General features: G+C 36.8%; 1 protein-coding gene across 1 annotated transcript in view; it reads right to left on the bottom strand.

Moving 5' to 3' along the window:
• Positions 1-8,287: 8,287 nt before the first annotated feature.
• The window catches only part of LOC106869658 (tubulin alpha chain), a 10,446-nt gene continuing 7,135 nt past the window's right edge, over positions 8,288-11,598 (bottom strand). Inside the window, exons 2-3 of the mRNA XM_014915476.2 lie at positions 9,589-9,811; positions 8,288-9,480 (exon numbers count right to left, since the gene is read on the bottom strand). Of these exons, the coding sequence (XP_014770962.1) occupies positions 8,354-9,480; positions 9,589-9,811 (1,350 nt within the window). The 3' untranslated portion in view covers positions 8,288-8,353. The remainder of the gene's footprint in view (positions 9,481-9,588; positions 9,812-11,598) is intronic.

Raw genomic sequence — 11,598 nt, 5'->3', positions numbered from 1 at the left:
TAGGGTTAGGGTTAATTGTTTCAGAATCGTTTGTTTATGTAGTCGGCACTTAATGTATATCGGCTGAATGGACGTCAGTGATTGGTTGAAATTACAGAAATACAACTTTAACATGGAATAACTTATGGATTTCTTTTTTTTTTTTTTTAAGAAGACTAAGAGAAAACGATGTTTTATATGACACATTCTACCAGTGTTCAAAGTTTCAAAGTGTTTCGTTAATGAAAAATGTGGCCCCCGTTTTAAAAAAGATCCTAAATTATTTCTTACTCAGAATAAAATGCTGATTGCGTTATGCTTACGCATGAAGTGCGATGTTGCATGATAGCAATATATGGGCTTTGAATACAGAATTCCGAATGTTAAAAATGAATGGAGCGAACAAGCTCCAATGGACTGTAATATTAGCACAAATGAACAGAGAGAAAAAAAAAGGTAGCTACAGGAACAGTCAGGTGTAGTGTGTAAGAGAGAGGATTATGTTTACGGATATGTAATGTGTATGGAGAATGTCAATTGTATCAAAAGAGGCTGAACACTTGTGGTTAAAAACCGTGGAAGAGGAAGACATGCGACGAAGTGTTAAAGATTGATCTCAGGAAGCTGAATTTCATGAAGGAAATGGCAAAAACCATCATGAGTGGCGACAAAATCCAAGAGAAGACTCATCTACTGACTCAAACGCAACAAAACAGTCGTTAAAATGGTGGTGGAAACCGAGAAGTATAAGTTAACTAAATGGGATCCTTTGTATTCGCTCGTTATATTCTTTGTAAATTGCTATCTACTGCTCTTGTCGTTAGTCTTTCCTACTCTTACCTATTACTCTACTCTGTCTTTCACCACTATCACCCTCTCGGTCCAGTTTACCTCGAAACAACGGAAGCAAAAAGAGAAAATTCTTTCGTCCTGCTGGGGACAAAGCAATCTCTTTCTCCCCCACTCCTCTCTCTTTCTATCTAGTGATGATGCCAAAATAAAATGCACACGGTACTCTACGTAAAGTGGTTGGTTGAGGCAAGAGATTCAATCTATGGAACCAAGACAAAAATGAAACGTACAAACGAAACGTCCATCGTTCTACCAGGAGGGCATTCATTCCGAATAAAAAATTACGTTGACCTTATTGACCTGTACAAGCTGTTAAAGTTCTTTTACGATGAGGACCTAGACCAGGGGTTTTCAAACTGTGGTCCGCGGACCACAGGGGGTCCGCAAGGACAAGACAGGAGGTCCGTGGACAGCAAATACTTTTTATGGGCAATTTGATTTTATGTATGTTTTTTAATCGAAATATTTTGACAATAAACCTTTTTTGTTAAATACTGTTAAATAAATAAATGTAAAAGTATGTTATTTTAAGCAAATATTTATGTATAAATTTCATAAGCGTTTATAAGGGGGTCCCTAAGGTAAAGCCTGAAATATAAAGGGGTCCGCAAGTCAAAAAGTTTGAAAACCCCTGACCTAGACAACAGATAGGTGCTATTGAAAAAATTAGGATTTAGGTAATTTGTAATGTCATAGTTTACTTCTCAACTAGCATCTTGGATAATGTGTTCCTTACAAACCATAAACCATAAATGTGTTTCTTACAAGCCCTTCCTCTCTGACGAAATATTAATGAACCAAACTTTCCTGATATGTAAATGACACTGAAACCCCCTTTGGGAGGGTCTGAGATTAATTTCTGATTCGAAAAGTGTCGCAATAAGGACAGAATCTATCCATTTCTTCGATGTATCGTTGAACTACAAATTGTTCATTCTGATTGAAGCGTCATAGGAACACCACATCGCCGAGGACATGCTCTGCACCCAATATTTATCAAATTAAGCAACTGTTCTTCGACCATGTTTTCTTCTCGTACTCGATTCCTTTCTCGACTTTTTTGCCGGTATTCTGTCCGTTGTTCATCCTTCATGTTTCGCAGACCGCCCCCTCTCTCTGTTATCGGGGATCATCAACTCACTTTTAGTCCATGTTCTCTCTTCGTAATTGTTGATATTTTCACTGATGCTGTAAGTATCCACCACATTCGTGCTCAGCTTATGTTAGAGCTTCTTATCTGTTGGTTTCGTTTTTGCCTGTATCATTGCATTTCCTTCTTGTAAGTTTTGTTCCGAGGTGAAGTTTGTTTTAAATGTGAAATGAAAATAAATTTTATAGTGCAAAAATTTGGAGAAACATTAAAAGTTGAAATGAACATAGAATTTCTAGTACAAAAAATTTCCCTCATGATGTTTTGAACCATTATTTCGAGATATTAGATCCCGTTCACTCTTTTTATTAAATAAATAAAACTACTTTTTTTGCTAAGGAAAAACTCTTACGCATTTTGCCTTGGAATGTTGTTTGAATGTGAAGTGAGAATAAAATTTATAGTGCAAAAAATTTGCAGAAGCGTAAATCAAGAATCCTTGAAAGTTCGTTGTACCTTCACATTAGTTAGCTAAGAGTACAGACGTCACTAGAAAGGTACAACTTACAGCACTCATTCACCATATAGATATTTACAAAAGTATTTTCACAGTTCCTTTGTTGCCTTGGATTCGAAAGTACAGCTATGGATATTTTCAACTGAACAAACTGAGAAGCTTCGGTGAGAATATTGTGTTGCAACATGCAACAATAGCACCAAAGGCGAGATAATATTTTTAAGGTTTCATTGTGCATGCATTGCAAGATGAAGCCGGCTTTCATTTCAACTCGCGATTTGATCGCAGGGCTTTTATATAACGGATTTCCGATATTTATCACTCTGTATACTTAGACTGTGGAAATGATTAATTTTATTAAATCAAGATGTCCACATTTCTGCCTTGTCACAACTTTGTAATGCGATGGAACTCAGTTTCTCCCCCTTTTGTTCATATCAAATTGCGTACGTTGTCCTACAGGGCAATGCATTTAAGAACCAAGAGAGTAAAAACCTGTATGCGCTCAATATTTAACAGGTTATTTGATGTGCCCAACTAGGCTATCTCGCTGATATATATTGCTCAACTAAACCACTGTTGCGATGATATGGAATGATGTCCTGGTAAAATAGCTTGTTTGAGTCGGGTCACCATCGTCGCGAAGAAAAGTAGCCGGTAGAAACGTAGGATACTTTTACAGTATCTAAGTTCTACAGTAATTAGTGGCTTACTCTAGAGATAGGAACGAATTGGTCTTAAAAATGAAAAATGAGATGCGAGTTTATCCGAATCTACCCACATTTCTAGTTTGCTTTGAACAAGAGTGCTATTACGTTTCCTTATCTGTGTTTACTCAGCCATTGGTTTTCTTGGGGCGAGAGGCCAGCAGATGTGAATCTGCCGAATCTTGCTAAGCCTCTGCCCTGGTCTGGTTTGCTTATGGCGAGAGTTGAGATGTGCGTTCCTTGATTGCTCTCTACTTCTGCGGATGTATTTAACGCCAAACTGCTTACTCAGAGAAAAAGGTAAGAATCTCAAGGATATTTGAAATGATGATCTCATCTCATATTAGTTTCAAAGTTTGACACTAGGTCATAAATTTCGGGAAAGGGACTAAGTCGTTTACATCGACCCCAGTACTCAACTGATACTCATTCTATCGACTCTGAAAGGATGAAAGGCAAAATCGACCTTGGCGGAATTTGAACTCAGAACGTGCAGACGGACGAAATGCCGCTCATCATTTTGCCCGGCTTGCTAACGATTCTGCCAGCTCACTGCTCTTTTCTTATCTCATAATGTGATGACTTTGTGTCATGATCTCCTGCAAAGCGATTGGTCAATAAATAGAACATGCATAAATAGAACATTGCATATTTCATTCGTTGTACTAGCCAGATATCATAAAGACAAGGGTTCCAATCCTAGGTCTTGCTATACCACGATAACGAATCAATGTAGGGTATACTAGAAAATTTGTTTCGACGAGCGAGATCGAGGCCTTCTCCAGAACACTGGTGTCTTAAAGTGACACTCAAGAAGTAAGACTTCAACATGTTTCCGTGATTTTACAATGCAGACGCAGTTGATCATGCAAAGGTACTATAGTGAGCATTCATATGTGAACATTAAACTTATCTGTAAGACTCATCATACTTTGTTCTTTTATTTATTTTTTCGGATCTATTTCAAAACGGGGACACCAGTATTTTCTTAACGAAACACTTTGAAACTTGGGACACTGGTAGAATGTGTCATATAAAACATCTTTTACTCTTAGTCTTCTTAACAAAAAAACGTACATCTCAAGTTATTCCATGTTAAAGTTGTCGTATTTCTGTAATTTCAACCAATCACTGACGTCTATTCAGCTGAATAGAGTTACTGCTGGGCGGTCATAAAAATGTTATTCCCTGTGACATATTTCATCCGGTTTAATCGTAATTTATACGCATATATTGTTTATATAATAAATTACGCTGTGCGTATCTATGTGTGTAACAATTTTAGAGTTCGGATTCTAGAGTTAGGGTTAGGGTTACGGTTACGGTTAACAGTTTAGTTAGGGTTAGGGTATTAATACGATATACACCGTTACAGCGCTAACTGTTTTCAACTGAATAGACGTCAGTGATTAGTAGAAATTATCGAAATAAGACAATTTTTTACATGAAATAAATTCGAATACAAAAATTTTTTTCTGTTCTATAACACAAAATAGATAAGTATACGAAGTTCGAAAGTCTTTCGGTACCAAAAACACTACATAAAACATAAATGAAAACTGGTGCCCCCGTTTTGAACTAGATCCCTAATTTGTCTTCTTGCCAGTCATTTTCAATGTGCAGTTTCTCCATTATTTGTGAGTTTTCAGGATAATACTAATTTCATTGGAGCAGAATAAGACCAACTAACCGACATATCCTGTATTACTTCATTGAAAAATCAAAATTTGCAGAACTATCGATTGACATTTGCTGAATATTATTAATACAAAAGAAATATTCAGACATTGCAGAACAGGTTTTATAACCATTCATTTCCGAGTTAGAGTTGTTAACAAATATCAAAATGAAGTGAAACTGAACAACACAATTACTCTGTCAACTGGTCCACGAGGACCGAATTTATAAATCGCATCGAAGTCACGTGTCTCAGTTTAGTTACGCAATATTTAATGTATGCTTCTTTTTACATTATCTTTTATCTGTTTCAGTCATTAGACGGTTTTAGAAAATACGTCTAATCAATCATCTGTGGATAGAAAAAGAAAAGAAACTGTACACGTGTTTCGATTCTTGTTGCAATTAGGACCAGTAACTGTGTACTTTCCCCACCTATCCACGAACACACTGCCTATAAACCCACTAATATTAGGGCTAAAGTAAACTTGATAAACCAATGTGCATATTTTAACAATTTTGTTGGCAGCGAGATCATTAAATTACAGATGTGTTAATGGTGTTTTGTCTCATTGCTATAACGTACCATAGAATATACCTATAGGTATTAGCCAGCATTACGATTGTAAAACAATTCAACTCTTGGACAGAAAACGTGCTGGCTAAAAGAATCCCCATAGATATGTTCCAAAGAACATTAAAGCAATGAAACGAAACTTAATATACTAGTAATTCAATCGTTTTTGCCTAAGAGACAAATCTTCCCCGGATCAGTATCTCACCATTTGAGAAGACTATTGTCAAATTCAGCCTCCGGAGATCATCTTGTGTCTTAATGTTCGTTTTCCAATTAGATTGTCTAACGCTTCATCCAAGTGTCATCTTCGACATCAGTCACATCTGTTGCAGCTCAGTCTTGTCTTTTGCAAACATCTTATTCGTCTCATACCCGTTTTACTCTGTTCATGCGAGTCTATAAATCATGTCCACTAACATTACATATCCTATGGAGCATGCCCACCTCGTACCACTTTCACAGGTGGCAGTTGAGTCCCGTCCTCTTTCTCTGCTAAGACTTGTCTTTACAACGTCCGAGTGAAGATTCCTTGATTCTAGTTTTGCTCTCATATTTGGAATTTCTTTCTTTCAGCAGAATTAGTTTTGAGAACTAGTTAATTACTATGGACGGCCAACCAAACTCTTCTGTAATGAAGTGGCTGAGAATCAAATCTTGACAGACTCCTACCTTAACACTAAATTCTTTAGTGAATTTATTGCTAGCTCATTTTGAAGACAGTATCTCCGTAAATTGTTTGCATTGCTCTCACAAGCTACTCATCTAAATCTAGTTTTCTCAGTGTCCAGACTATAGTGTAGCATTCTCTGTGTCAACAAATGCTAGGTACAGTACATTGTTCTTTTGCAAATTATTTCAGTTACTGCTCCTCGATAATACGCCTATCTGCATCTCTACTAAGCTAATTTTCATCCTAATTAGTTGTGTTAATTTCTGCTTTCACAATTAAATACATTAGTTTATTACATCTTGTTAGAACAGTGATGAGTCAATGACAAGCATGTCAATAGTGACATGTGATGAACTTAAGGGAAAAAAATGCCTCTTTGCAATATTATGTTAGAAAACCTTAACTCTCAGCATTGAACTAAATTCAATTCAGTAGCAGGAATTCCTTTTGGGTGTACTTGGGGATATATATCCTTAAAAAAAAAGCAAACTTTGTACGTTGACTGCTATAAATAAAATTAATATTTCCGGTTTTTCAATGTCATTTAAACTAATTTCACCATTCCGCAAATAACTCACTTATTTTCTGAAAACGGAATGTGTGTGTGTGTGTGTGTGTGGGGGGGGGATGCAGTTAATGGTGTATTGGTTCCTATTTCTAGCAACCCACGAACTGTCTATTTCACAGTAATGTCTATATCCTTATAAAAAGCAAAGTTCGTTTGTACATTAACCGATGAAAACACTAAATATAAAAAGCAAAGTTTATTTGTATGTTGACTGTTGAAAACACTAAACACAATTGATATCTCAAGATCTTCATGTCAATTAAATTAATTTGATTATTCCACACATGTGCACTTATTTTCCGAAAACGAATTTTGGTGGTGTATTGGTTCCTATTTCTAGCAATCCATCTATTGTCTATTTCACCATAAGAGTGAAAAAAAATACTCCCCCTATCACTCAATCCACCTCCAGCTTTCTCTAACTTTAGTCATTATATTAATTCCTTTGAAGTCGCCGCTGGCCCTATGCTTTCTGTGTATTGTCCCGCTTTATGTCTATCTCTCTTACCACCTCTACCTCTCTCTCTCTCTCTCTCGAAAAAAAAAAAACACGCGAGAGAAAGGAGGTTATATATGCCCTTCTCTATATCTCTATCACTATCTCTGACTGGTTGTATATGTGTTTATTTTTCTCACTACCCCTACCAATTTCTCTTTGAAGAAAAAATACGCGAGACAGAAAGGGGGTTACAGAGAAAAAAAAAGACAGAGTGGGGATGGAGGTAACCACATCTATAAATCTATCGACAAGGACAACGCAGTTCATTATCCTGTTGAATTTCCCAAGTCTGGAACCGTCCAGAATACCGCCACATAACCTTGAATTGAAGAAGGGCGCAATCATCATGCTTCTCAGAAACCTGGATCAGCCAAGATTGTACAATGGTACACATGTGGTTGTGACTGAACTTATAGCCTCACATTATTGAAGCAAAATTCCTCACTGGATGCAGAAAGAGACATCATATTTATACCTACAAAACCAACAAATGTCCCCCTTTGTTTAAAACGATTGCAATTTCCAGTGTGAGTCAGTTACTCAATGACCATTAACAAGTATCAAGCACTGTAAGTTATCGGTCTCCATCTAGAAGGCTGTTTCTCACATGGTCAATTGTATGTAGGTTGTTCCAGAGTAGCAAGCCCACAGAAACTCTTCATATATGTTTCAAAGGAAAAAGTTTAAAACATTGTATATACTGAAGTTCTGTAAGTGTTTTATAATTTTTGTACAATACATTTCTCTATTGTTATCTTTATTACTTTCTATATTTAGATATTCTAAACAAATTTTTAAAATTATATTATACGATATTTAAATACTTTGTAACAACTTTTATTGTAAGGAACATGGGCATTATGATAGATGCCAATATGTGCCTTATGAATACATTTCAACACCCTACAGACTGGGCCAAAGGCTGGGAGGCTCGCTAGTATCTATCTATCTATTTATATATATAAATGCACACACATGAACAAGTGTGCATCTATATACAAAGATATAGCTAATAAGTAAACTCAACCAAACTTAGTGTAGTTGACTAAAATCCTTTAGCATGGTTAAAGCCCAAATATTAAACAAGTAAAAAGTTGAATAGAATTGCTAATTTAATTAATGGTGCATTGTGTATTAAAACAAGAACAAAATTTCATTTGAAACTGAAAGGTGACTTTATTTTGAAGCAATCATTCTTGCACATGTTTTCAAATCATTTAATATTCATCAGCTTCTTCATCTTCAGCATCAAATGTGTCAACTCCAACCTCTTCATAGTCCTTCTCCAGAGCTGCCAAATCCTCACGAGCTTCAGAGAACTCACCTTCTTCCATACCTTCTCCCACATACCAGTGAACGAAAGCACGCTTGGCATACATCAGATCAAACTTATGATCAAGACGAGCCCAAGCTTCAGCAACAGCTGTGGTGTTGCTCAACATGCACACGGCACGTTGAACCTTAGCAAGATCACCTCCTGGAACAACAGTTGGTGGTTGGTAATTGATACCAACCTTGAAGCCAGTTGGACACCAGTCAACAAACTGGATTGACCTCTTTGTCTTGATAATTGCAATGGCAGCATTGACATCTTTTGGTACGACATCACCACGGTACAACATACAACATGCCATGTACTTCCCATGACGTGGGTCACATTTTACCATCTGGTTTGCTGGTTCAAAGCAGGCATTTGTAATCTCAGCTACATTCAACTGCTCATGATAGGCTTTCTCAGCAGAAATGATTGGTGCATAAGTAGCCAATGGGAAATGGATCCTAGGATAAGGTACCAAGTTGGTCTGAAACTCAGTCAGATCAACGTTAAGAGCACCATCAAATCTCAAAGACGCAGTGATTGAGCTGACAACTTGAGCAATTAAGCGATTCAGGTTAGTATAGCTGGGTCGCTCAATATCAAGATTTCTTCGGCAGATATCATAGATGGCTTCATTATCAACCATGAAAGCACAATCAGAGTGCTCAAGAGTGGTATGGGTGGTCAGGATTGAGTTGTATGGTTCTACAACAGCAGTTGCTATTTGAGGAGCAGGATAAATAGAGAATTCTAGTTTAGACTTCTTTCCATAGTCAACACTGAGACGTTCCATAAGAAGAGATGTGAATCCGGAACCAGTACCACCACCGAAACTATGGAAGATCAAGAAACCTTGAAGGCCAGTACATTGGTCAGACAATTTACGAATTCTGTCAAGAACCAAATCAATTTGTTCTTTTCCAACAGTATAATGACCTCTGGCGTAGTTATTGGCTGCATCTTCCTTTCCTGTGATGAGTTGCTCGGGATGGAAAAGTTGTCTGTACAGACCGGTACGAATCTCATCTGAAAGTAAAACAAAAAAACTCATGAATCATCTGTTCAAAAGTTAAACGGCATTAGAAATTCGAAAATTTAACAGTAAGGTACAGAAGTACATATGAAAATACTCACCAACAACAGTGGGTTCCAAGTCTACAAAAACAGCCCTAGGGACGTGTTTTCCAGACCCTGTTTCACTGAAGAAAGTGTTGAAAGAGTCATCTCCACCACCAATTGTTTTGTCAGATGGCATTTGACCACTTGGCTGGATTCCATGTTCCAGACAATAAAGTTCCCAGCAGGCATTACCAATCTGGACTCCAGCCTGTCCAACGTGGATACTGATACATTCCCTCTGGAAGAAAAAAAAAAAAAAAAAAAAAAAAAAAAAAAAGAATTCAATTAATTTAAAAGAAAGATGCTTCATTAATTTTTTTTTAAGAGGTCACATTGGTACCAAGCTGCAGAAAACAGATCAACTTTTTTTTATATATATTTTTTTTATTGGCTGGATGTTTTTCTTGGCTGGATGTTTTTCTACTATGTATGTATCATGATGTGGTAATCATATTGCATACGCCTATTGTGATTTATTATGCGCGTGATCTTTTTGTCCGCGGCACAAAAAAAAACCCAGAAAAATGATTGAGGTTCACCGGATACATTAGCTGTGTTGTTACTTGGTCTAGGTCAGCCTTAATGGAGCAGTCAGGACCATCTAAGAATATATTAAGCATATATCCTACGCTTTTTTGTGACAAGGGATATTTGGCTGATATTTCTAGCAGAACAATCGACCAAATAGAGGCTCCACTCGATGGTGTGTAAATGGACTGTCAAGAGAGATAAAATTGATGTGTACAGACAAGATACTATTGTCTAGTATCTGTCGGAGTTTATCACACGCAAGCGAGATATCTAGAGAGAGTAATGAATATTGCTCATATGAGATGCAAAAATATCAAATCAGAAATGAAAAAAATTCTTAGAAGTACGAGACGAATAAAAGTTTCATTGATAAAATTACCCACACATCCAAACTACTAGATTTGTGTAGAAGTTATCTCCCTTACCATCCAAAGCCTCCATGTAACATTCACTACATCTAAGATGACCAAAATTCATAACGCTACTTTTGAAAGAGAGTGTGCGAACGAGCGAGAGAGAGGTCACTGAAGTTTGGAAGCATCAGCTTCAATGTTTGGTTTCAGGAGTGTTGGAATGCTATGCAGCATTTTATTACCATATACAGATCAAGTATTGCATGCTTGCCGAGAAAAGTTACTTTAAAATTCGTGTTACAAAAGTACGAATTTTGAAATAGTAAACGTTATATATATGTATATATATATAAATATATCAGCCATATACATGATAAGCGTTCTAATTTTATTTAATGACCATATATGAGATGAATGATTGTTAATCTTGATTGGCTGTGAAGTCCGAACTTTGAGTGTCACCAATTTCCCCAGACAAGAGTATTTGGGGTTGTTTTTTTAAAATCTTTTACTTGTGGTCATATTGGGGCACCATCTTGTGGGTTTTTGTCGAACGAATCGACCACTCAGTACATGGTACTTAATTCAATTGGCCTCTTGTGTCGCACCATCATATTACGTTGACCTAAACTAATTTATACCAGTTGTTAAACAGTGTGGTGGGTAGAGACAAACATGTGCGCACACACAACGGGCTTCTTTAAGTTTCCATCTATCAAATCTACTTACAAGGTTTTGGCCAGCCCGGGTCTATAGTAGCGACACTTGCCCAAGGTGCCACGTAGTGAGACCGAACCCGAATCCATGGTTTTTACATATTCTTAGAAAGGGTTTTAAGTACAACTGTATTACTAATACTATACCTTAATGCCATACACCGTGCTCACGCGTTGAGTCAATTCATGGACTGAATATATTCAAATTACTAAGGCATGTAAACTTCACCCATGTTTTTTTAAACAGCCATGATCGAGGAAGGTGTGCCTCTAAAATATGCTGAGTACGAACTTATTTACTGAACACCTGGGAAATCAAGGAAAATAAAAGACACAGCATTGGGTGTAATGTAGGTAGATAGAGTCTATTCGTTCGAAAGTGATGATTCACTAATTGCTCACTATATATATATATATATATATAT

Source organism: Octopus bimaculoides, chromosome 9 (genome assembly GCF_001194135.2).
Source record: "Octopus bimaculoides isolate UCB-OBI-ISO-001 chromosome 9, ASM119413v2, whole genome shotgun sequence".
In the NCBI taxonomy this organism is placed as follows: Eukaryota; Metazoa; Mollusca; class Cephalopoda; order Octopoda; family Octopodidae; genus Octopus; species Octopus bimaculoides.
This window is presented reverse-complemented; position numbering and strand designations above follow the sequence as displayed.